The sequence below is a fragment of the Podarcis bocagei genome, assembly GCF_964188305.1.
Source record: "Podarcis bocagei genome assembly, chromosome: 17".
Taxonomy (NCBI): domain Eukaryota; kingdom Metazoa; phylum Chordata; class Lepidosauria; order Squamata; family Lacertidae; genus Podarcis; species Podarcis bocagei.
Genome location: NC_138143.1, coordinates 34,617,269 through 34,644,260, shown reverse-complemented (window position 1 = coordinate 34,644,260; position 26,992 = coordinate 34,617,269). Strand labels below are relative to the sequence as shown.

General features: G+C 48.3%; 2 protein-coding genes across 3 annotated transcripts in view; one reads left to right on the top strand and one right to left on the bottom strand.

The window, feature by feature from the left end:
* Nucleotides 1-26,992, bottom strand: part of SRP72 (signal recognition particle 72) — a 216,911-nt gene that overhangs the window by 144,113 nt on the left and 45,806 nt on the right. The window lies entirely within an intron of this gene.
* On the top strand, nucleotides 7,414-26,267 carry LOC308576935 (uncharacterized protein). 2 transcript variants are annotated; one of them, XM_081177048.1, is made up of 6 exons: nucleotides 7,414-7,529; nucleotides 8,521-8,571; nucleotides 17,286-17,345; nucleotides 17,946-18,038; nucleotides 24,295-24,727; nucleotides 26,163-26,267. In XM_081177048.1, the coding sequence occupies exons 1-5, from the start codon at nucleotides 7,484-7,486 to the stop codon at nucleotides 24,684-24,686; spliced, it is 642 nt and encodes a 213-aa protein (XP_081033174.1). In that variant the 5' UTR covers nucleotides 7,414-7,483; the 3' UTR covers nucleotides 24,687-24,727; nucleotides 26,163-26,267. The 2 variants fall into 2 exon arrangements, with proteins under 2 accessions (XP_081033174.1, XP_081033175.1); XM_081177049.1 differs by lacking the exon at nucleotides 17,286-17,345.

Sequence of the window (26,992 nt, the reverse complement as noted above, 5' to 3'; positions counted from 1 at the left end):
TCTCTTTCCCAACATCAGGGTCTTTTCCAAGGGAGTCTCTTGTGACAGAGCGTTCCACCAAGTCGGGGCCAGTGCTGAAAAGGCCCTGGCCCTAGTTGAGACCAATCTAACCACCTTGCAACTGGGACCTCCAAAATGTTGTCATTTGTGGTCCTTAAGGTCCTCCGTGGGGCATACCAGGAGAGGCGGTCCCGTGAGTACCTGGGTCCTATGCTTTTATGTCTTTTTTATGTTTGTTGCCTCGGGAAGGCAGCGTATCTGTGCTTTAAATAAGTAGCTAAATAAACAACAGCTAAATAGGGCCTCCATGTTAAGGACAGCATCTATTTCAGTGTCAGAGGGTAGAGGGCAAGCAACAGGGGCCGGCTGTTGCCTTTGTGGCTTGTTTGCAACCTTTCCAGAGGCATCCAGGTTGCCAGTTGTGGCAAAAAAAGGGTGTTAAGACTTTCTCCTGAGCCAGTGGAGATCTCCTTGAGCTCTTAAATCCTGCTTGAGGAAAGTTCTGTTCCCCTCTGCAAGCCGGAGCAATACAGAAGTGCCTTGGGGCATGTGCAGAGTGCCACCCCGTCGTCACCGAATGATGATTGCTATCCCATATATTAGGCAGTGTTTTTGTTCAGCTCCTGTAAGAGGAATGAATATATTTATCCTCTCCAGTTTCCTCAGGCAAGGAGGCAAGTTTTTTTCAGTGCGGGAAAAGAAGTGATCAAGGGATAGATGAAGAGTAGTCATGAAAAATCAGTGAGATAATGCTCCTGAGCATGTGCAAAGGACCTCAGGCATGCCCAGGGGTGCCAACTTGAATAAAATATGGGGGGGGGTGTAAGTCCCGCCCCACACATTCAATCACAGGACGCGGTGCACGCACACCATTTTAATGGCAATACTTGGGGGCCCCTCCAACCACCTCAAATATTTTATTGGGGGGCAGAGACTCCTCAGTTCACCCAGACACGAGTCAAACCCGCAATCTTATTTTTCATTTCATTTCATTTAAACCCTGGCGCCAGACCCTGCAGTCTAATATTGAGGGGGCTGGACACCTCCGTCCCCTAGAGTTGGCACACCTGCTTCAGGTGGAAATATTCTGCTAGATATCCGACAAAGACATTTTTCCAGCACCCAAGGCATGCATGTTCATTTCATAGCTGTCAACTTTCAGATTTGAAAATAAGGAATCAGTCCATGGGATATCTAACAATCCGGGATAGCAGCGGGAAACGGCACTGGAATAAGGGAATTTCCCGCAAAAAAAGGGAAGGTTGACAGCTATGGTTCCTTTTGGGGTACATGGGGGTCAGCTCCCCACATTTCTTTGGAAATTCTCTCGCTAATCTGTGAACAGTGTTCCTCTCCTGTACTTAAAGCTGTTGCAATGCAATTTGACCCAACAGCGTCACCTACTTGCCAATGGTCACATCACAGCCTGAAATACAACATCTTGCAATTCCAGAGAGGGCAGCCCTGTTAGTCTCTTGCTAACCCTCCCCCCCCCCCACGAAATTCATGGGCCATCTGAGAGGAATCCTTTGGCCTGGGGAGAAAGACGGTGCCAAGCTGATAGGGTGCGTGTTTGGGGCAGGGCCGGATTTAGGTTTGATGAGGCCCTAAGCTACTAAAGGTAATGGGGCCCTTTAGATGTCCAGATGTCCTTTGTCAACAACAAATTGTCGCTGTTTCTTGTGTGGAAATATATGCTATATGGTAATTTATTGACCTAAGAGGTATCTAAAGTCATTTGTGCATGTTGCCATGCAACCAGTCCATGCAGAATGGTAGGCACCCTATATATAGAAATGAGCAAACCAGTGATATTTTAGGGAGCAGGCGGGGCCCATGACTTATTTTATAGGAGTCAATAATAATAATAATAATAATAATAATAATAATAATAATAATAATTTATTATTTATACCCCGCCCATCTGGCTGGGCCTCCCCAGCCACTCTGGGCGGCTTCCATAAAAACCAAAAATACAGTAAAATGTCACACGTTAAAAACTTCCCTGAACAGGGAACAAAACACTGTTGCTGTATGTAGGTTTTATTTTATTTGTTTTTTATGTTATATTTTGGAAATGTACATCCAGGGTTTTCTTCTTTAAAGTTTTTTTTGGGGCCCCAAGAGAGTGGGGCCCTGAGCTATAGCTGGTTTGACTCATACGTAAATCCGGCACTGGTTTGGAGTGGCAAGGAAGTTTTTTGCAAGGTGTTCCGGGAAGGAGAAGAGAGAAGAAAGATTGGGAGCCATCTTGTAACAGTATATTATCCCTGAACTTGCATTGGACAGTACTATTCCATCTGAGAAAGACCAGGGAGGAAGCCTATCTTGGTGGCAAAGCACATGTGCACATAAAGTGTGGCAGAGCTTAGCGCATTGAACCCCATGCCTTTCCAGGTAGACCAGTTTCAAATCCTGGAGAACAGCTGCATATGAATGCAGAAGTTATTGGGCAAAATCAGGTGTGGGAAACCTTTGACCCTCCAGATCTGCTGAAAATCCCTCCCAACAGTTTCAATAAAGCGTTATTAGACTATAAGCCAGTGTTTCCCAGACTTGTGTCTCCTGCTGCTTTTGGACTACAAGACCCAGCATCCCTAGCTAGGCGGATCAGTGGCCAGGAATGATGGGAACTGTAGTTCAAAAACAGCTGGAGGCCCAAGTTTGGGAAACACTGCTATACGCATTAAAAATGTGTTGTTATGAGTTTGTAGGTGCTGCACACCTCTAATCCCTGGATACAGCAAGGGTGAAAAGCTAATCAAGCCAGGTTAGCTTCCTGTTGAGGTGATCACCCGAGTATTACGAGAACAAAGGAAAGGGGAATCTGTGCTAGATGGAAATAAGTGGGGCCCGTACTTCAACTCTTAGTTTGAAGTATGGAGTTGAGTTTTGCTGTGATGTGACCTAGAAACAAGCAGATAAAGAGACTGTCCCAGGTCTCTGCTTACATCAAAGGCTGTGGCTATGCGAGAAACGATACTCTTTCGGGGTGTTGATGTTGTGAAACCCCTCCAACGTAGGCTTTGATTGTATATATGTCCAAATAAACCATACAGTGGTACCTTGGTTCTCAAACTTAATCCATTCCGGAAGGCCGCTCCAAAACCAAAGTGTTCCAAAACCAAGGTGCGCTTTCCCATAAAAAGTAATGCAAAATGAATTAATCCGTTCCAGACTTTTAAAAACAACCCCTAAAACAGCAATTTAACATGAATTTTACTATCTAACGTGACTATTGATCCATAAAATGAAAGCAATAATCAATGTACTGCACTATAAAATAAATAAGACAGTATTGTAGATGATAAAAATTAAAATTATTTTTTTTCTTACCTACACTGATGATAGTCATTGTTTGGATGGGGGACTTTTATCCATTTCCACAGTCACTCACTCAATCAATCAATCAATCAATCAATAGCTGAACTGGGTTCCACACAGTCACAAAAACAAATTAATCAAATAAAGCCTCAAAAAACAAAAATGCAAAATAAATAGCAAAAACAAAAGCGCCAAACTTAGTCAGTTCCAGAAGTCCATTTGACTTCCGAAATGTTGGAAAAGCAAGGCGCAGCTTCTCTGCTTGGTGCAGGTGCCCCGGAAACAATAGCCGACAGCCGCATTGGATGTTCAGCTTCCGAAAAACGTTTGAAAACTGGAACACTTCCGGGTTTTCTGAGTTTGAGAACCAAAGCATTTGAGAACCAAGGCACCACTCTATATCATAGACACTATAGCCTCTGCTATGCCTCATTCCCAAAAGGAAACACAAACCCTGTATGAGCAGTGGAGGGTTATCCCTTTATGTGTGTGTATCACCCTGAAAGTTTGGCACATCCTTTTCTCACCCAAGTCTCCAGCCCATGGATGTATTATGACTTTTTGAGGACGTGTGTTCTAATGCCTTGATTATTTTTCTACAGGGAAGCTATATTCCACTGTTTGTTTGTACATCTGGGGACAGATGCCTTGTTCTTTTGTGGAGAGGAAGTGTTATGCATTAAGAGGGGGTAGACTGTATGCCGCCCTTCTAATTCCAGAATCCAGCTTGGATTCAATTGCTCGAATAGACAGGCCAGCGTGGTAATGGCCCAATAAGCATGGATCTTTAAGGTAACAAAGGAAGTGGTTCTGTGCCAGAAGGTAAATGGGCACAGTTTGTTAGCTGGACACAGTCTGTGTGTTCGTTGGAAAGACTAACAGAGTTTAGTTTTGTGAGCTGGAAACCAGAAGCAGGATGAATCAGGCTGGGCAGCTGAGAGAGAGAGCCATGCCTGATTTCTTCTGGAATCCAAGGCTGTGGGTATGGAATAAATAAGTTCCTCTTGAGGTGTTAATGCTGTGAACCCCTCCAAAGTGTTGGTGTTGACCTTTAAAAACCTAAACGGCCCAGTATACCTGAAGGAGCGTCTCCACCCCCATCGTTCTGCCCGGACGCTGAGGTCCAGCGCCGAGGGCCTTCTGGCGGTTCCCTCATTGCGAGAAGCAAAGCTACAGGGAACCAGGCAGAAGGCCTTCTCAGTAGTGGCGCCCACCCTGTGGAACACCCTCCCATCGGATGTCAAAGAGATAAATAACTACCTGACATTCAGAAGACATCTTAAGGCAGTTCCGGGAAGTTTGTGTGACATCTTAGTGTATTTTTGGTCTTTGTGGAAGCTGCCCAGAGTGGCTGGGGAAACCCAGCTGGATGGGCGGGGTACAAATAAATAATAATAATAATAATAATAATAATAATAATAATAATAATAATAATTATTGTAGGCTCAGGTTGTAACATAAAGGTAAAGGGACCCCCGACCATTAGGTCCATTGTGGACGACTCGGGGGTTGCGGTGCTCATCTCGCGTTATTGGCCGAGGGAGCCAGTGTACAGCTTCCGGGTCATGTGGCCAGCATGACTAAGCTGCTTCTGGCGAACCAGAGCAGCGCATGGAAACGCCGTTTACCTTCCCGCCAGAGCAGTACCTATTTATCTACTTGCACTTTGTGCTTTTGAACTGCTAGGTTGGCAGGAGCAGGGACCGAGCAACGGGAGCTCAACCCGTCACGGGGATTCGAACTGCCGACCTTCTGATCAGCAAGTCCTAGGCTCTGTGGTTTAACCCACAGCACCAGGTTGTATATATGTGCAAATAAACCATATATCACCAGGTTCCACTGTGCCTTATTCCAAAGGAGATACGAGCCCTGGATTAAGCTCCTGGCATCTCCCACTGCTCAGAGATCAGAGTGGTGTGCAACATATGGAACCATTGCAGAACTGCCTACCCCACCTATAAACAGGGAAGAGTTAAAACACACGCACCAGTCAAATGAAAATGACCACCCAAGTTACTTAACCTTGGCCACTGAAAGCCAGCTCAGAGCGGAAAGTTTTACAGTTCGTCTAAAAGTTTCACAGTTCCTCTAAAAAACGCCATGACGATTACAATGAGTCCATGCTGGCAAATTCCTGACTCCACCCACATCTCCTTTCCTTCTGCTAGCAGGCATCATAAACTCTCATTTTTTGTGACACTCCCAACTTTCTCAATACACAATGCCTGGTTTTTTGTTCTTTTTTTATTTATTTAAAAAGTACTGCTTTGATTAGGTTATCAAGATAAAAGTGATCTGTTCACCAGAGCATTAAATCACGTAGCGATGGATTATTTAAAGTATCTCGGTTCATTAGGCATGCATTACCTTTGACATTTGGCAAGACTGAATTGTGGCCAGGTGGTGTCCCTTTGCAAAATGGCAAAGGATCTGGGTACCTGCCCAGCCAAAACGTAAAAGGGTGGTGCAAGGGACATTTTGCGCTAGCAAAAGGAGTTGGAGATACGCACATTGGTATCTTTTGGGCTGAGAACATTTAGTGAAGATTAAAATGGAGAGGCCTGGAAGAACTATGAGCTTCAAATTGTTGGTAGGAGCCAAGTCCTGTGACACGAGGCCACATAAACTAACCTCAAGCCAGGTCCACTTATATTCAAGAAGGTATGAAGTTGCCATAGGCCACATGTGGCAAACTACAATCCCCCCCATCTTCTGTAGCCAACATGGTCAATGATTAGGGATAATGGGAGCTGTAGTCCTAAACAAATACAGGTTAGATTCCCAGTCTGATTGGTGGCAGCTTTTCAGAAGCCAAGGGAGTCTTTTCTAGCCTCACAACATGGGAGAGTTTGTAGCTCAGAGTGAGAAAGCGAGACAGAGAGCACATGTTTTTGCACATTGTTGTTGTTTAGTCGTTTAGTCGTGACCGACTCTTCGTGACCCCATGGACCACAGCACGCCAGGCACTCCTGTCTTCCACTGCCTCCCGCAGTTTGGTCAAACTCAGGCTGGTAGCTTCGAGAACACTGTCCCACCATCTCGTCCTCTGTCGTCCCCTTCTCCTTGTGCCCTCCATCTTTCCCAACATCAGGGTCTTTTCCAGGGAGTCTTCTCTTCTCATGAGGTGGCCAAAGTGTTGGAGTCTCGGCTTCAGGATCTGTCCTTCCAGTGAGCACTCAGGGCTGATTTCCTTCAGAATGGATACGTTTGATCTTCTTGCAGTCCATGGGACTCTCAAGAGTCTCCTCCAGCACCAGAATTCAAAAGCATCAATTCTTCGGCGATCAGCCTCCTTTATGGTCCAGCTCTCACTTCCATACATCACTACTGGGAAAACCATAGCTTTTACTATACGGACCTTTTTTGCACATAGAAGGTCCAAATTTCAGCCCTTAAATCTTAAAAGGAGCTCACGTAGCAGGAATGAGAAAGACCCCCCGAGTCAGAAGGGACAATACTAGGCTTAGGGCAAGTATGGGGAACCTGTGACTCTTCAGATGCTCCCAATCAGCATGGCCAATAGTGAGGGATGAGGGGAGTTGTAGTTCAGCAATAGCTGGGGAGCCACAGGTTCCCCACTTCTGGCTCAGGGACTAGCAGTGTGGCTTCATATATATATCTTTATACTGGAGATACCAGAGATATTATGCACACACCTGCAAGCTACGATTTGTCCCACATCTGCTGGAATCTGGATTTGAACCCATACCCCAAGGTAAGGCAGAAGCCAAGGGCAATTATCGTAATTAAATCACTGTGCCACACATATGGAGCCTAGAACTGGCATCCGTTAACTACTATGGCTTGGGGATCCGCCAGAGAAACAAGGAATAATTTACCACCTGATCCAAAATAACTGACCTTTGAGCAAGCAGTCCTGCCAGAGGGCCAATGACCCTGCTATGATTTGTTTTTAATGAACAGTTTGTACCTGCTGCAACACCTGAAACCATTGTCCGTCATGCCAGGGAACATCACAGGATTATAGGTGAGCAGATGGAAATAAGACGCAGCGATGCAGAGAGACGACCTTCCAGAAATGATGCAATTAAACAGATGCTTAATGTCAGAGGGTGTTGCTGCAACCGTTGCGTGCGATGCATATATAAAGAAATGGAACTGATGCAGAGAGCTAGAGAAACTCCTGCTCCCCTTCAAGATGGCCAGGATTCTGTTCCTAGCATCTTTCCTGCTCTTAGTTGCAGGTAAGTCCATAGAATTAGTGGCACTTCGGGGATCAGAGGGCTGGTTCATGCAGACCTTGTTCAGCACTTGAAGATAACACATGTAGCTGGCACGTTCTTGATTAGTGGCAAGTGATGGTTAACATGTATGAAAGGGCTATCACAGGTCAAAGACCACTGGTCAAAAATCTGTATCTCACCTCAGTCACAAGGCTTTTAAGTGGAAGAGATTTATAGATTCAGCAGATAATTTTCAAGGGATATGGCAATCACAGGTAGAACACATGGGTATGCACATGTGTGTACACAAATGTGAGCGAGACGTGGTTTGTGCTGTGGTCTAAACCACTGAGCCTCTTGGGCTTGCTGATCAGAAGGTCGGCAGTTCAAATCCACACGAAGGGGTGAGCTGCTGTTGCTCTATCCCAGTTTCTGCCAACCTAGCCGTTTGAAAGCATACCAGTGCAAGTAGATAAATAGGTACTGCTGCGGCGGGAAGGTAAACGGCATTTCCGTGCACTCTGGTTTCTGTCATGGTGTTCCGTTGCACCAGAAGCAGTTTAGTCATGCTGGCCACATGACCTGGAAAGCTGTCTGTGGGCAAATGCCAGCTCCCTCGACCTGAAAGCAAGATGAGTGCCGCAACCCCATAGTCGCCTTTGACTAGCCTTAACCATCCAGGGGTCCTTTACCTTTTTTTACACTAATGTGTGTGCAAGGAAGGGGGTGCCAAACTGGGTCCCTGACCCGGATGAAGTAAAGCCTAGTTTCGCCCTTGCCTAATTATCCTTTTATCTTTGAACTAAGCATGCCACTCAGTGAGAAAGCTTTATTCTTTTTTAAAAAAACAAAAATACATTCTGCATCTGGTAGGGCAGGGAAGTAAGAATGACAGCTGCTACCCTGTCCCCCCCCAAATTGAGCAGCTGCGTCAATATACAATGACTACATCCAGGCCAGCACAGGAACAGCAGTGGTGAAGTAAGATGCTATTTATTTCTTTATTTTGCAGGTGTATATCCTGACTTGCTACCAGAGGATAAGAAAGAAGACTTGGGAGGAGGTAATATAAAATTCAACAATTTACGCACAGGGACACACACACACACACACACACACACACACACAGAGAGAGAGAGAGAGAGAGAGAGAGAGAGAGAGAGAGAGAGAGAGTCGGCTTACTCCCCTGGCCGATGGATGTGACCAGGAATCTCCCCTTTGAGCTCCATAGGCCCAGGTCAGCTGGCAACTGAAGCAGCTTCTTAGTTGGAAGCAGGGTAGAGAGGGAAACAACCTCCTTTCGGCTGGTAGAAGGTGATAAAAAAGGGAAGAATATTGTGCTGTTCCAATAAGGTGGATGACTTAAAAAAAACCCAAACAAACCAATTTTAATGATGTTGTCAGCATGATTACCAAAAACAAACAGCAATGGGGGGGGGGGGGGAAGAGAAACAAAAAATCTTTGCACAAAGCTTGTGGAGAGGTTATAGGACCTTGCATCAAGAGATCATTACCCCACACATTCCAGTGTTTTCCCCTTGTTGCAATAAATCCAAATTTGGGATGATTTTTAAAAATTCTTTTGGATACCTAGAGTTTTGGTTCTTAAAATTATGCATATGATTTAATTGTCTCCCACTGATAATACTTCTTTGGCAGTGTTCAGGCTGCTTTAAATGCAATTTTACTTTTTAGCAGAGGAAGCAGGTAAGCAAAGATGGGAGCCGTGGGCTCAAGACCGCCCCTCCCCCCCAAATATGGATGCTGGAGCAACACTTTCTCCTGCCCATATGCCCATAGCTAGATGCACCTCAAAATCAAACTGGCTAGTACATACATGAAATTTCGGAATTAGGCTGAGCTACACTCTTGACTAGATGACTCTCAGGGTTCCTTCCAACTCTACCCATTTATGACTCTGATTGCACTGGAAAAATCTGAGGAGCTTTTACCCTCCTCGATGGGTACGTGGCATTGCTCCTGGGAGATCTGGATCAGGGCCCTCTTTGGGACGGACTTCTGTGCCAACCTCTTGCTGAGAATGCTCAAAGTTTCCCACATTGCATCCCAGATACTAGATGCTCCAACCATCTCCTTAGAGAAAGCATGGAGGACAAAACATTTCAATGCAGATCTTAAATGCTTTATTGCCGTACAAGATTGTGGCTTCTGTTCTAGTTAGCAAGTCAAGTGCTCCATGGATGAGAGAGAGAGGGGGGGGGGAAAGAGAGGCTGTGACTCTACCGGTGAAATTGGGTAGCTGTGAATTGGGTTCTCAATGCTGCTCAAAAAGGGACTCAAGGTCCGTGGCAAGAATTAGACACAGGTGGAAGTCGCCAGCTAACAGAGGTTGCGGTTATACCTGAGCATGCGCCACAGGCAAAGACTCTCGTCTGTGAAACCCTCCTCGACACCTGCTCCACTCAGTACGTCTCCTGGGAGGAAAGGGGACTTGGGCATGGAGAGCGGCAACCAGAGGTACCGTTGGGCAAGGGCGCTCAAGGTGGGGAGCTGCTCAGATTGCGCCTCCCACCACTGAGACAGGGAGACATTTGCAGGAGCCGCCTGTGCCAGCTGTTGGTAGCGGAACCACTCCACCTCTGCCACCTCTGCCAGCCCAGGGATGGCCTGCTCCTGCTGCAGCTGGCTCCAGCCCACAGCACCCACCTGCTTGGGATCAAGGGCCCGCATGGCCTTCAACGTGGGCACTGCAGGGTGAGAGCTGAGCACGTGCTCCAGGCGGGTGAGGCTGCAAGCCAGGACCTCGCGGAACTGCGATGCAAGACGAGGCGGGCACAGGGCCAGCTGCCTCCTGGTGTTTGGCCCGAACCCCGTGTCCAGGTGGTAGGAGAAGGCAATGCGCAAGGCCTCCAGCTCACCATAGGCCCGGTGCGCTAATGGCTCCCCCAACTTGTGCAGGAACTGCGCCGTGCTCAGGAGGACTGCCCCGTGCTCCGCTGCAAAGGTGGCCTCTGCCACCAACTCCTCGCTGCCTGACCCAAGGAGTGCCTGTAGTTTGGCCATGGCGGCACCCTCTTCTTCATCAGCTGCCACGAACTCCATCAGGATGGGGAGATGTTCTGCGATGACGGCGGCCTTCTCCAGCCAAGCCTCTGGCCCAGTCCACCTACTGGGAACGGGCAGGGAGAGTGCCAGGCCGCGCTCTCTCAGAAACAGCTCATAACGGTGGCGCAGGGCAGCCTGCCGCCCGAATGTATCCTCCAGGAGGTGCAGCACAGAAACCAGCCTTTCCAACTTATCTGGCCACAGCTCCATCATGAGCTCCAGCTGGTGCGCCAGGCAGGGGATGTGAAGGGCAGCGGGCAACACCGTGCCCAGAATCCCGTTGGCAGCAAAGGCTTGGATCATGTGGGCATTCCCAGAAGTGACCACAGCCAGCACCCTGTGGGACAAGACGTGCCCTTCGCTCAAAACACCCGTGAGGGCCCGGGCCACCGAATGGTGGCTCAGCTGCTCCAAGAACTCCACACCCAGGAGCAGCGGAGACTGCCCAGGCCTGTCGAGAGGCAGGACGGAGATGCCAAGGATGGCCCGCCCGTCCCCTGTCGTCGCCTCATGAAGGAAGACAAAAGTATCGCGGCGGTGGAGAACCTGCCGGAGACCGGACTTGTGGCGCCGCCGCAAGGCCGGGAGAACGCTGCGGTGGAGCTGGGCCACGGATGGGAGCGAGCGCCTCACGCCCAGCGGACGCGTGATGAGAGCCTCGAAGAAGCCTGCCTCCGAAAGTGGGATGCCTGTGTGGGCCAAGGCCTGCACCAGAGAGAGCAGGATTGGGTCTGGTTCGGGGACGGATTCCGAGCGGCGGCACCAAGCTTGTCCCTCAGAGCGGAGGGATGAAGCCGAGGCCTGTTTGCGAAGCTGGGGGCCTCTGGTGGAACCGGCATCCGAGCGACGGCGGCTGGGAGGACCGTGGGCCAGTGACGACTCCTCAGAGTTCAGGGAGGAACGCAGGCCAGAGGCCTGGGTGGGCTTCCTCAATGGAGTTGCCATGGCTCAGCTGTGGAAGAAAGTGGACAGGGTGTCAAGAGAGGGAAAAGACGTTTGTTGTACCTGCAGCAAAACTCTAACATTGGGCAGAGACACACCATACACATCACTTCCCTCAAAGAATATTGGGAACAGGGGGGCCAACTTGGACAAAATATTGAGGAGCCCCCCAAGACATGGCACACAAACATCATTTGAATTGCAGTGTCCAACTTTGGGTGCCCCCTCCGGGCCCCTCAAATATTTTATAGGGGGGGCAAAGGGACCTTGGCCCCTAGGATAGGGTTACCGGACGTCCCTGGTTCCTGGGGACAGTCCCTGGATTTGCAAATCTGTCCCCAGACAAATTCCGTCCCCGGAATGTCCCCAGATTTGCACATCTCTCCCCGGGAAATGTGGCAGTGGCAGCCTCAGCAGCCCGGAGCCAGCCTAGTAGCACAGTTGGCTTTGGCTGGCTTCAGGAGCTGCTCGCTGTCGTGGCGCCTGCCATTTTTCCTGCGCCACGGCAGCGAGCAGCTCCTGAAGCCAGCCAGAGCCAACTGCGCTACCAGGCAGGCCCCTCCTGTGCAAGGGCCGCCCGCCCGTGATTCCCGAGCCCCCCCTGATCTGTCAAAACAAAGGGGGAAGAAGATCGGGGAAGGCTTGGGAGTCATGGACGGGCTGTTGCACAGTTTTTAAAAAACCTCTGTGCATTTATGTTTCACAGGGTGCGAAAAAAGGGCTTTGCACCTTTATAAAATATGCATGTGTGCTTGGGCGCAGGGTCTTTTGCCTCACCATCCCCACTACTGACTCCCTGTTGCTACTCAGCTTAAAAAAAAAAAAGGGGGGGGTCCCCGGATTCATTGGAAAAAATATCTGGTAACCATGTGTTATTTTAAAGACATATTCTTGAAGGAGGAGTGGATGGGAAAAGTGGCCAACCTTCCAATCGGAGACATTGGTGGCTCTTTGCTTAGTCCGCAAGTATCTAAGAAACAGGACTGGACCAGGCTAGGAAAACATTTGGGAGATATGGAAATTTTGAGTTCTCTTGCTTCCCTTTCACCAGATGTTTCCTAGTACACTGTGCAATTAGACAACTCTTCGCCTACATGGAGATTACGGACAACAAGAACCTTGCCTTGCTAAATGGAAGGAAAGAATTGTGGCATGGCAGGGTTTTTTAATTAATGGTAGACAAGACAGACAGCGGGTTGAGTTTCTGCTATGCTTGATCATTTGCAGAGTAGAGCCATGGAACATTTTTTTTTTTTTAAAGTGTCCCCGGATTCATTGGGGAAAAAATCTGGTAACCATACCCTAGGGGTTGGCTCCAGTGCCTGGGAACTGGAGTTTAAGGGTGCTGGGAAGTGCAGTTCTGTGAGGGGGTGGGGAAGCAAGGATTCTTATAGGGAAATTGTGTATTTTCAAAGTTTATTAAATTTTTAATGGTAAGAACCACCAGCATCGTATTTTCAAAATAGGAGCTGTAGAACACCCAAACTGGACAATAACTATGTTGGTTTCAAGCCAGTATAACAAGTCATGTGCTTTCTATGTGCGTTGAATGTGCTTATGTTGTGGGTCTGCCCACTGCCTGTGGTTGCAGGACCCCCCCAAACCCATTTTCACCCAGTCAAAAATTGCAGCAACAACATACCAACACACTAAATTTCACAGCTCAGCTGCCAACACACCCAGGTCTCCCCAGCCCATCCCTGAAGATGCGGTGCTGCATAGCACAACCGTTTACAGTGTGCAAATCTTTGCCTTAACACATTTCATCTCTATCGGGAAAAACATTGGCTGCTACACTTCTGAACAGCAACGAGCATTTAACAGCAACAAACCAGGAACCCGGAGTCTCTGAAACAGTTTTCTTCCCCATGTAGGGTTGCCATTTTGTTAAAAGGGTAGGAAAGCTTCTAGCTTTTAGCAGCTAGGGCGCAGCAGGTGGAGGTTTTCTAAGTTTGCTGTACTGGGACGTGTTTCTCCTGCTTATTTCTGCTGGGTCCTACAGGAGCGGGAGGCACAGAACAACTGTCCATTAAGAGGCAAATGTTTGTTCATTGTGCAGGCTTTTTACTTTTACATCCACACTGGCCCTAGGCCACACCATACATTGAAAGCCCTCTTATACCTCTTTAAATAGTCCTGGCTTTCCCCAGAGAATTCTAGGAGCTGTAGTTTATTAAGGGTGCTGGGAATAGTAGCTCTGCAAGTGGGCTAGGGACCAGCTCTCTCAGAGCACCCTTAAACTACAGTTCCCAGGATTCCTAGGCTTTAAGAGTTTGGTGCAGATGTGAGGGTCTTTCACCACATCCTCAAGTCTACCCAGTTAATCTGCTCCATGCTACCCAACAGCCCTACCAGAGAAAGCCATTTATGCATTAAAACCATTCTCCTCTCATGGCACATTATCGCCACCTACACTTCACCCACCAACCCCAGACTCGCTTAACTGTACAACACAGCTCCAAACCAAAGGCAAGGCTGTAGAGAAACAAGCATCTACCTTTCTCTCTCCCTACTGGTAAAACCTATTTGGTATTTCACAACTTTCTGACTAGTTGCAGGACCTTAGCCAGACCTAGCAGAGTAAACGCAGAATCCACGGAAGCAATTGGCGACTTGGCTGCAGACAGGATAGACAAAGCAGGAACCAGGAACTTGTAGTTAGGTGTTTATTATATACAGTGGACTATTTACAGGAACAGAACACAGATCTTTAGCTAGGTCTCTCTGACACGACTCACAACTCCTACACTGACACACAGAACCCTGAACTCTGAACTAACACATTCCAGTTGGTAGGCCATTAATTATCACTCCCTTGAGAGACCTTGATCAATCAGGGAGCTGTCTCCATGTCTCTGTTATCACCAGGCAGACTTACTCTTTCAGATTGCCTTCTGGCTGTCTGCCAAACTTTAACTGACTCTGTGTGAGTAGCTGCACATACAGAGTTTCCCAACACTCCCTTCACAAACCAAGCCCAGAACCTTTATTCCTCATCTACAGTAAACACAGGAAAGCACATAGTTCCCAGGTAGCTACCTACCCACTCCTCTTGTACAACAGCATCCAAGTGAATCTCCCTGAGATCCGCCCTTGCTGCCTGCCTCTTTTATGACCCCAGCTATGTTTGGCTCCGCCCATCCACTTAGGACTCACCTGTTCCACCTGGGAATGAGGCAGGGCTTTACCTGATCAGCCAAAACAGGCACAGGCAGTGGTGTTGCTAGACTTGTGTGACACACACAAGTGTATTAAAGAGAAAGGAGGCACTAGTAGTAGTTGTGTTGGGGAGTAGCCAGAGATTGATTTCTGCTTCATTCATTCTATGAACCATAACGCCAAAATTGGGCTGATTTTTTTGGGTGCCCCCCCCCCCAACTGGCAGTGCTGCATCTGACAAGCTGATCTCTGGAGGGTGTTCAGAAAGAGTGTGTGTTTGTGTGTCATTCCTGGAAAGTGTGCATAGGGATTCCTCAGTGTTTTTTTCCTGGGGGGAGGAACGCAGGGGTATGCATACTCCTAAACATTTTGTGAATCTAAGTTTGGCCTCATTGAGGGGCAGTGTTTCAATGAGAGTAGGAAAATGAGAGTACCCCTAAACATATTTTTTTTTAAAGAAAAAAAGCACTGGGATTACTAACTTCTTTTGGGAAGAGGGTGTGCACCTTTAACAGTAGAAATTTAACAGGTGAAGCATTTCCTGGTATCAAGGTACAGTACAATCATAGGAAAAGCTTTACTGGTGGAAGCTAATCAGGTAGTTGACTAGCCAGGGGAAAACAAAACAAAACTGGAAGCCTTATGCGTGGCTAGGAAGGCATTTAGAGTAGAAAACTTTTTAAAAAAATTCAGGGAGACAAGCATTTTAACAGCTGCACCAAATGTAGACAAGTTACCATCAGTGCATCTCTATACTGGAGAAAACATCACCTGGTGATTTATGCCTCTTTTGCAGCTGTTAACAGGCACACAGCCTCTGCTTCTTAAAAAGAAAAGGTGGCAGTTCTCACTGAGAGATAAAATACCACATTTATTTTACTTTAAGGTGACAACAACGTTTAGAAGCCAAACCAAGCTGGGCTTTCTCTAGTTCCTTGGGATGCTGTGGGAGAATTGAGATTTTTCTGCCATTGAGTATCTCCGTGGTTTGACTTAAATGTTTATTTCACTAATCATTTCCCTCTTTGTTGGGAAGTTAGGGGCTGTGACAGTGGGACCAAGGCTCTCTGTCAGGAAATTCTCCGCTCCATCACCAAACCACAATGTCCAGGATACGAAGCCATGGCAATTAAACTAATGCTAAGACCAGATTGTAGCCCATCAAATGTTAGGTTTTTAGCTATTCCACAGTGCTTATTATTGGAACCCTATTCCTAAGCAACCTCTCTCATCTCAATATGTATGGTCTGAAGGCACACTGGTGCCATGACTTTGCTGAAGCTGACGTCTGGGTCTGATCAGTTCCTGAATGGGTGACTAGAAAAGCACATGTGTACTGTCTTGGGTTCCAATACAGAAGGTTCCATTCCTGATAAGACCTCTTCTCATACCCTCCAATGTTTCTCTGATGAAAATAGGGACGCCCTGTTCAACAACAACAACAACAGTTTTATTATTTATACCCTGACCATCTGACTGGGTTCCCCTAGCCACTCTGGGCAGCTTCCAACATATATAAAAACGTAATAAAACATTAAAAAAACCTCCTCTTTACACAGCTGCCTTCAGATGTCTTCTAAAGGTTGTATAGTTACTTATCTGCTTGTCTCATGGGTTGCATAACTCCCATACCCTCCAACATTTCTCCAATGACAATAGGGTCATCCTAATGCCCACCAAGCAGTTCGAAAGCACTCCTAAGTGCAAGTAGATAAATAGGTACCGCTTTATAGCGGGAAGGTAAATGGCGTTTCCGTGTTCTGCGCTGGTGCCGGCTCGCCAGAGAAGCTTCGTCACGCTGGCCACGTGACCCGGAAGAGTCTCCGGACAGCGCTGGCTCCCGGCCTCTAGAGTGAGATGAGCGCACAACCGTAGAGTCTGTCAAGACTGGCCCGTACGGGCAGGAGGGGTACCTAAGGAAAAGCAGGTGGACTGTGGGTTAAACCACAGAGCCTAGGACTTGCCGATCAGAAGGTCGGCGGTTTGAATACCTGCAACGGGGTGAGCTCCCATTGCTCGGTCCCAGGTCCTGCCAACCTAGCAGTTCGAAAGCACATCAAAGTGCAAGTAGATAAATAGATACCGCTCTGGTGGGAAGGTAAATGGCGTTTCTGTGTGCTGCTCTGGTTCACCAGAAGTGGCTTAGTCATGCTGGCCACATGACCCAGAAGCTGTACGCCAGCTCCCTCGGCCAGTAAAGCGAGATGAGCGCCGCAACCCTAGAGTCGGTCACAACTGGACCTAATGGTCAGGGGTCCCTTTACCTTTACATTTTAAGGAAAAGCAGGACATTCTGGGATCAAATCAGAAACCAGGACAGCTTATGTAAATCCGGGATCATCCCTGGAAAATAGAGACAGTTGGAGGGTATGTCTTGCTTGCGCCTATCAGAACCGCTAACCTAGAACGGCATACAAATGAGGGCGGCCACCACTGTTGATCTGGATGGTGCAAAAGTGACCTCTCAGTGGCTAAAGAACAGAGTTCCCATATAGAATGCTACTAATCTACCTATAAAGGCAATTCAGTGTTTCATGCCCCTGAAAGGACTATTCCAGATTCATCTGCTTAACCTCATAGAATACCATTTCATGTTTTCCTTTCCTCCAGATGTTGATGAGCCTGCAGCACCCACACCACCTGTAATCGTAGTTACTGGAGTGATAAGCGGTGAGTCCACACATTTCTTCTACATCATGTAACGGGATCGATAAAAGGAATGGGCAGCAGTGAGAAACGGCTTAGACTTAGATCATTCCTGGGTCACAAACCACCATGAGCCTCATTTTTAGTGGTCCAGGGATTGCCTGTAAAAATACAATAAAAACCGTACAGCATGTTACAGTTGCTGCAACAGGCAGAAAGACAGGAACCCTGTTATCTCTTTGCAGCGTGGCTGTGGAAGGAACTGGGTGTGGGGAGTTTGAGTGGAAAAACACCCGGAAGCAAAAGTATTAAACAGCCCCTCTCTTGGCCTTTCTCAGCCTCAACTGAAGCTTCCAAGGCTTCTTTTCCTTGTTGTTGTTTTTAAATCGAGAGACTGACTCAAGTAATGCCTAGGTTGGTCCTGACACACAAACCAGACAAGATCTGTGATGGGTGTTCCCATATTTTTCTTCAAATAACAGCTGTGGAGGGTGGGAGAAAGGGGCGGCGGCGTGATGAGGACCCCAGGGCTGGACTGGGTTGGGTTGATTCTTCCTCCCAGGACCATTTTCTCAGTAGAAAAATGGCCTCCCCACTCAGCTGCTATCTGTTTTGTTCCTCTAGGTGAGACCACAACGAGAAAGGTTGAGACCACAACAGCAAAGGTTGAGACCACAACGGCAAAGGTTGAGACCACAACTCCAGCATCAACACCTGGTGAGCATCTTTTTGACAGTTTCATTTCATTTCCGCTTTCTATATTACTATACCCAAGGCAGTTTACAAGCTGAAGAAACAACAAAATATACAACAAAGATTGCACACCTTATATTACAGGGGTGCCCAAACTTTTTTCAAAGAGGGCCAGATTTGATGAAGTGAACATGCGTGAGGGCCGACCGAAGTTGTTTTTTAGGACTGAGGTTGCTGAGCTTTTTTAAGGATTTTACCCCAGGACATATACTGCCATGGGGGTCAGATTAAATCGACCGGCAGGCCAGATTAGGCCCCCAAAACGGACTTTGGACATGCCTACCTTATAACAATCTGATCCAATACAAAAAAGCCATAATAAAAATATATCTGTAAAACGGACAACTGTTATCAAATAAAGTAATATATTCAGTGATCCGTTGGAATTTAATAGTACACAATTGAAATTAAAGGAACCCCTGACCGTCAGGTCCAGTTGTGGACGACTCTTGGGTTGTGTGCTCATCTCGCTCTATAGGCCAAGGGCGCTGGTGTTTGTCCGCAGACAGCTTCCAGGTTGAAATATACTCAGAGTCGCAAAGTGATTTCATGCTCTTTATTCAGCTCATAGTGGTGAGGAGGAATGAATGAAAGTCCCCTCAAAGTATCTGCTTTATATATATTATTTACACAATGGGCTGCACATGATTGGTTAATTCTGGAATTCTACTGTAAGCCAATCAGGTTGTGGATTCACTTGTATCTGGAGTATGATTGGGTGGTTCCTGCCAACCAATCATACTGCTGCATTGTTCTTGGACCAATCAGACCGCTGCATTCTGAATCCTATTGTTCTAGGACCAATCAGACTGCTGCAATTTGGATCCTATTGTTCTCAGTACATAACACTCCTCCCCTCTAAGTTCCAGTCCTGCCCGGGAGGTCGCATTCATAGTCCACGAGGTACGCCGGCGGCCTACGTGTGCGTTGCGGCCTGTGGTGTTCCCTGGTCCGGGCTCCAGGTTCTGGCTCGTGTTCCAAGGATGCTGGCTGTGATGGGCCTGTTTGGTCTGAGCGCAACCGGCTCGCTCAGTCGTGGTTCTGGTTCCGGTGTCCTTTCAGCCTCGCGGGTCCTCTCTGTATTTCCTGATTCTGCCTCTCCTGCTGGCCCCTCCTGCTCTATGGGCCTCACTGCCCCGCTGTTCCCTTGGGACTCCTCTGACCTGTCCTCCTCCTGGGTTTCTCCCGGGAATTGTCGCCGTATCTGGTCGCAGTGGCGGCGCCAGCATTGCCCCCCATCCGTTAGCACCTCGTACGACACTGGGCCAGTGACCCTGGTGACTGTGGCGGGTACCCATGCTGGGCCTGCCCCAAAGTTCTTTGCGTACACTGGGTCCTGGGCCTCGAAGGTCCGGGGGTTCCTGCCTTCCCCCACCACTACCTCATCCTGAGCTCTATCGGGGTGAAGCGGTCCAATCTGATTGCAAGGGGCCGACCCATTAGTAGTTCAGCAGGGCTCCGGCCAGTCGTTGAGCTGGGGGTGCTGTGCTGTGCTAGGAGGAATGTGGCAAGGCGGTACTCCCAGTCCCCTTGCGTCATGCGGCGGAGGGTGTCCTTGGTGGTCCGCACCATGCGTTCTGCTTGGCCATTGGTGGCAGGGTGGAATGGCGCCGAACGGATGTGGCGGATGGCGTTCTGTGCTGTGAAGGTTTGGAATTCTCCTGACGTAAATGCAGTCCCGTTGTCTGAGACGAGAGTGTCAGGGAGCCCATGGGTTGCAAACAGCCTGCGTAGTACCCGGATGGCTGCGGACGTGGAAGTGGACGGTACCAGTGCGACTTCCAGCCATTTGGTGTAGGAGTCCACCACTATGAAGAATGTTTTCCCCTGAAAGGGGCCAGCGAAGTCCACATGCAGGCGTGACCATGGTGCTCGGGCGGACTCCCAGGACTGGACTGGGGCCCTTGGGGGATCTGGGCGGGATTCTTGGCAGGCCTGGCAGTGTTTGACCCAGGTCTCTATCTCTCCGTTGATCCCTGGCCACCACACATAACTCCTGGCAAGGGCCTTCATTCTTACTACCCCTGGGTGTGTCTCGTGTAGGGCTGTGAGGACCCTTTTGCGGAGGGGCTGGGGAACCACAACCCTGCTTCCCCATAACAGGCACCCCTTGTGGGCCGACAGTTCATGTTTGCGGGTTGTGTAGCCAGCGAATTCTGGCCCAGGGCTGCTGCTGGGCCATCCCCTCCACACCCAGTCCAGGACCCGGGAGATGACCCTATCTTTCTTGGAATGGTGTGCAACTTCTTGTGCCTGAATGGGGCGGTCGGGAAGCAGCTCCAGACTCATAACCTCTTGTGCAGGTGCTGGGTCGGGGCCTGTTTCCAGTAGTGGTAGCCTGCTGAGGGCGTCCGCATGGCCCATTGCCTTCCCTGGGCGGTGAATCATTGCATACTGGTAGCTGGCAAGGAAAATTGACCACCTGAGGACGCGAGGAGACAGCACTTGGGGAGTCTGCTTTTTGGGGGCAAACAAGCCAAGCAACGGCTTGTGGTCAGTCACCACGGTGAAGGGCCGCCCGTACAAGAAATCATGGAATTTTTTTACTCCCTTCACGATTGCCAGACCCTCCTTGTCTATTTGTGAGTAGTTCCGCTCGGTTGCGTTGAGTGTCTGGGAAACGTATGCCACCGGTACCTCTCTTCCATCTGGGAGTTGGTGTCCCAGGACAGCGCCAATGCCATAGGGCGAGGGGTCGCATGCTAGCACCACCAGCAGCCTCTCGTCGAAGTGTGCCAAGACCGAGTTTGAGACAAGCAAGTCCTTGACTGTCTGGAATGCAGCCTCCTGGTGCTGGCCCCACACCCAAGGGGCCCGCTTGTCCAGGAGTCTGTAGGGGCTCTGCTACCGCCGCCTTGTGGGGAAGGAAGGAATGGTAAAAGTTCAATAGTCCCAAGAAGGCTTGAAGTTCAGTCTTGCTCTTGGGTGCTGGGGCATCACAGATGGCCCGTACCTTGTCCCCAGTCGGGTGGACCCCTTCTGCGTCCACCATAAATCCCAGAAAGTCCACCTGAGGCACTCCTAGTAGACATTTTTCCCACTTCACCTTGAGACCCGCCGTCTGGAAACGGTGCAGAACGGTGCGGAGGCGGTCCTCAAACTCCTCTGGTGTGGGCCCGGCAATCAACACATCATCGAAGAAGGGGGTGACGCCAGGAATCCCTTTAAGGAGCGAGTCCATTAGATTCTGGAATATGCCTGGTGCCACACTGACACCGAATTGCAGCCGCTTTACCCTGAACGCTCCTCTGTGCGTCACAATCGTCTGTGCCTCTGCTGTGGCCTCATCTACTGGCAGCTGTTGATATGCTTGGGCCAAGTCCAGCTTGCCAAAAATTTTCGACCCAGCCAGGGTGGCAAGGACATGGCTGAACACAGGTCATGTGGCCAGTATGACTAAGCTGCTTCTGGCAAACCAGAGCAGCGCACGGAAACGCTGTTTACCTTCCCACCAGAGCGGTACCTATTTATCTACTTGCACTTTGACGTGCTTTTGAACTGCTAGGTGGGCAAGAGCTGGGACTGAACAACGGGAGCTCACCCGGTCGCGGGGATTCGAACCGCCGACCTTCTGATTGGCAAGCCCAAGGCTCAGTGGTTTAGACCACAGCGCCACCTGCATCCCGTCAATTGAAATTAAATATCAGCAAATAATAATTAAACAGAAATCCACTGTTAACAATAACAATAAATGTTTACTAAAGTAGGATCAATAAAAATAACAGCAAGTCACAATGCATGATTTCACCGCTGCTTGAAAACACCCACCCGCCATTTATATCCTACAAGGGAATGTCCAGGGTTCTCCTCTCCCCATTATATACTCCTGGCAACCCTGGGAGGTGCCGTATTTTTCACTCCATAAGACACACCTGACCATAAGATGCACCTAGTTTTTAGAGGAGGAAAACAAGGAAAAAAATTTTCTGAACGAAACAGTGGGTGTATGCTTTTTGTGGTTCATGCTGTGGCCACGGACATGTGATCTGATGGTGAATTTGGGGTGACCCAATGCAAAAATCATGAGGATCCGTGTGGATCCGTGCTTTGTAACCATGCTTTTGTGCCATTGCAGCCCCACGCAACAGTGGGTGCGTGATTTTTTTTGGTGCAGGCTGTAGCCATGGACATGCTATGTGATCTGATGGTGAATTTGGGGTGAATTTTGGGTGACCCAATGTAAAAATCCTGAGGATCCATGGGCTTTTTCCTCCCCCCTCCCAGGCAGCCTCTGCTAGTGTCCCTTATTTCTCTCCCAATCCCACCAATCAGCTGCTTCCTTTCAACACTCCCTTCCCTCTTGTTTGCCTTAGTGTCTTTTCCTTAGCTGGAGAAGTTTTTTGCTCCTCCTTTTCTTCTAATTCTCCTTATTGCTTTAGTCTTCCTGTTTCCCCCCTTTGCAAGTTTGCTGTCTTTACCTCCTCTTCCCAGGCAGCCTCCTTTATCTCTAGAGTCCCTTATCTCTCTCCCTGATCGACAAACGATCAGCAGCTTTGTTTCAACACCCACGTCCCTCTTTCTTATTTTATTTTATTTTATTTTATTATTAAATATTTCTTGATTTACAAAAGTGTGTGAATGTCTCTCTCATATATATATATATATATATATATATATATATATATATATATATATATTCCATGTAACATTTTTACAAGTCAGTTTCATTTGTTGAGACATTGGGAAGAAAAGGGGGAAAGTGGTGGAGGGGGGGGAAGATGAGTGGGGTTGGGGTCGGGTGGCGATGAAGCATGATCTGCTTTTTGCCCCTAGGCAATTCGGCTCTAGGGACCACACATTCACTCCATAAGACGCACAGACATTTCCCCAAATAATAATAATAATAATAATAATAATAATAATAATAATAATAATAATAATAATAATTTATTATTTATATCCTGCCTGTCTGGCTGGGTTTCCCCAGCCACTCTGGGCGGCTTCCAACAAAACACTAAAATACAATAATCTATTAAACATTAAAAGCTTCCCTAAACAGGAAGAAAAAAGTGTGTCTTATGGAGCGAAAAATACGGTAGATTAGTCTGAGAGACAGTGACTGGCCCAAGGTCACCCAGTGTGCCTCATGGCTGAGGGATGATGTGAACCCTGGCTTCTTATTTCCCAGTCCAATACACTAACTGTTACACTACACAGGTGTATTTTACCAGTGTATGATTTTATTTCTCTATAGCATTACTCATGCACCACTCTTTTGGATGAAGTTCACCCAAGGGGGTTCAAAATGACATGAAAACACAGAGAATGCAATTATCTGAAATAACAAAAGCCAACAAAGGCGGCCACTTTCTCAATGATTTACAATGCCAGTTTATAATAATCTGCAGAGGTGAGGTAAAATATTGAGCAGAGTGCTATATTCTGTAACATTTCTCTGTAGAAAAAGACCTCGACTCAGATTTCCAGATTTCCCTGCATCTCTAGAGTTTTCCATCTTTCTGCTTGTTATTGTTGTTTTAATAAACAAAACTTCATTCTTTTATTTCTTCGCCCCAATACACACCTTTATCTAGCACCTTCCTCTGAATGGCTTGTCTCTTTCCAAGCTTTGTTGCCTAGCACAGTGTTTCCCAACCACTGTTCCGCGGCACACTAGTGTGCCGCGAGATGTTGCCTGGTGTGCCACGAGATGTTGCCTGGAGGGAGGCGGGTGAGTTGGGCGGTGAGAGGCGGGGCGGCGGCGGCGAGGAGAGGCCGCCCAGCGCGGGGCTCTCGCCGTCTGCCTGCCTGGCTGCCTGCGAGCTCGGCGGGCAGCGCCTCCGTCCGCAGCGCCCGCCTCGCGGCTCTCATTCCCTGCCCCTGCCAAAGCTCACCCAGCCAAGCCGCGCTCTCCTTCCTGCCTCGCTTTGCTGCCTCCTCCCCCCCACCCCCAAAGCTTGGAGGTTCCCCGGCAAAGGGGAGGGGAAAAAATTGAAACTTACACTTTCGTGCATCCCTCCCGGCGTGACGCTGCGCGCTGACGTCACGGGGCTGTAATGGTGGTGTGCCTCGATATTTTTTTCATGAAACAAGTATGCCTTTGCCCAAAAAAGGTTGGGAAACACTGGCCTAGCACATAGAAGAAAGATCTTGAGATATGGCTCAGCCATTAGCTCGCCATGAGAAAACACCAACCATCTTTCTTAAGCCATTAGCTGTTCATCTTCTTAACAAAAGGAATGACCTTCCAGTTGTTAACACACATATATTTGTTGAACAGGGTGTATTACCCAGGGAGGGAAGCCGGGATCGTGTCCAAACCCAAATTTCCGGCCTCGTCACCATGGGCACCATGACCACGGCCCACGTCCGAAAGGAAAGGGATTCAAGAAGCCAAAGCATGATTCCTCCTCTTCTGAGGAGTCGGTCCTCTCAGAACGGAAACCCAAGTTCCATTCCTCTTCTGAGGAGTCTGGCTCCTCAGAACGAAGGCAGAAAAGCGGTGGTCACCATCACCATGGAAAGAAGGGACATCGGAATCTCTGCAAGACTCCACCATGTGGGGAAGATGGAGAATGCCCAGATGATCTGAAGTGTTGCCTTATTTCCCGCTGTGGGAGGAGGTGTGTGAGACCCGTACCCATGCTGCAAAGAAACAACCTTGGGGAATAAGTGTCTTAAACTCTGATGCTTGTTCCAAAGCCCCATCTTTGGTAAGTAGCGTCCTGCATTGCTCTGCACCAGTTCCATGTCCACCATGTCAAAACTGGCAGCCATGTTGTGCCTAACCTGCTGAAAATAATATCTATTAATACTCTGCTATTGTGGTACAGTGGTACCTTGGTTCTCAAACTAAATCCTTTCCTGAAGTCCATTCCAAAACCAAAGCATTCCAAAACCAAAGCGCGCTTTCCCATAGAAAGTAATGCAAAACGGATCAATCCGTTCCAGACTTTTAAAAACAACCCCCAAAACACCAATTTAACATGAGTTTTATTATCTAACGAGACCATCAATCCATAAAATGAAAGCAATAATCAATGTAAAGGTAAAGGTAAAGGTACCCCTACCCGTACGGGCCAGTTGTATCCGACTCTAGGATTGTGCGCCCATCTCACTTAAGAGGTCGGGGGCCAGCGCTGTCAGGAGACACTTCCGGGTCACATGGCCAGCGTGATGAAGCTGCTCTGGCGAGCTACCACCAGCGCAGCACACGGAAACGCCGTTTACCTTCCCGCTATAAAACGGTACCTATTTATCTACTTGCACTTAGGGGTGCTTTCGAACTGCTAGGTGGGCAGGAGCTGGGACCGAAAGACGGGAGCTCACCCCGTCGCGGGGATTCGAACCGCCGACCATGCGATCAGCAAGCCCTAGGCGCTGAGGTTTTACCCACAGCGCCACCCGCGTCCCTAATAATCAATGTACTGTACCATAAAATAAATAAGACATTTGTAGATGATAAAAATCAAAAATAATTTTTTTTCTTACCTGCACTGTTGATAGTCATTGTTTGGATGGGGGGCTTTTATCCATTTCTGCAGTCACACAATCAATCAATCAATCAATCAATCAATCAGTAGCTGGACTGGGTTCCACACAGTCACAAAAACAAATTAACCGAAAAAGTTACAAAAACAAAAATGCAAAATAAATAGCAAAAACAAAAGCGCCAAACTTAATCCATTCCGGAAGTCCATTTGACTTCCAAAATGTTCAAAAACCAAGGCACAGCTTCTGATTGGTGCAGGGGCCCCCAGAAACAATAGCCGACAGCCACATCGGATGTTCGGCTTCCGAAAAATGTTCAAAAACCGGAACACTTCCGGGTTCTCAGCGTTTGGGAACCAAGGCATTTGAGTACCAAGGTACCACTGTATTCTGCATTTCCCCACCTACCCTTCCTGAAACAGTGGAGTGGGAGGTGGGAAGTGTGTTTTGACCATTTGGGCATATAAGCAGTATAGAAATTAATGATAATACTAGTTTTGTTGACGAAAAGGTGGGAGACCAGCTTTTGCGCGGCTTGCGTCTCCTGCTTGGCCCAGAGAGAGGCTCCATTCTCCAAGAACGTGCTTGCTAGCTCTTTGAACACCAGGTGGAGTCCCCAACCCCACTTAAACAGCCTGTTTATTTTCTCCCCCGCAGAACTTGAATAGACGTCACAGCAGGACTAAACCACAAGTGGGACCGGCTGAATAAATTCTGCGCCCTTTCAGGTTTAATTGGCTTCCTCAAAAAGCAAAACAAAAAGCAAAAAAACTAACCAGATTAAAAAAGAAGCATTAGCAACTGATTTTCAAGCCGTGTATGCTCATCTTTTGTGCCCATTGAATTCATTTGATATTTGCGTGAAAGCTCAGGCCCTCAGGGGACCTTGATGGTATAATAATAATAATAATAATAATAATAATAATAATAATAATAATTTATTATTTGTACCCCGCCCATCTGGCTGGGTTTCCCCAGCCACTCTGGGCGGCTTCCACAAAGTCCAAAAATACACTAAGATGTCACACATTAAAAACTTCCCTGAACAGGGCTGCCTTAAGATGGCTTCTGAATGTCAGGTAGTTCTTTATCTCTTTGACATCTGATGGGAGGGCGTTCCACAGGGCGGGCGCCACTACCGAGAAGGCCCTCTGCCTGGTTCCCTGTAGCTTTGCTTCTTGCAATGAGGGAACCGCCAGAAGGCCCTCAGCGCTGGACCTCAGCGACCGGGCAGAACGATGGGGGTGGAGACGCTCCTTCAGGTATACTGGGCTGAAGCCATTTAGGGCTTTAAAAGTCAACACCAACACTTTGAACTGTGCTCGGAAACGTACTGGGAGCCAATGTAGGTCTTTCAAGACCGGTGTTATGTGGTCTCAGCGGCTGCCCCCAGTCACTAGTCTAGCTGCCACATTCTGGATTAGTTGTAGTTTCTGGGTCACCTTCAAAGGTAGCCCCACGCAGAGCGCATTGCAGTAGTCCAAGCG

Coding starts and splice junctions, on each gene's coding strand:
- LOC308576935 (XM_081177048.1), top strand. CDS start 7,484: ATGGCCAGGATTCTGTTCCTAGCATCTTTCCTGCTCTTAGTTGCAG. Junction 17,346..17,945: donor AGTTACTGGAGTGATAAGCG/GTGAGTCCACAC, acceptor TTGTTCCTCTAG/GTGAGACCACAACGAGAAAG. Junction 18,039..24,294: donor AACTCCAGCATCAACACCTG/GTGAGCATCTTT, acceptor TTTGTTGAACAG/GGTGTATTACCCAGGGAGGG.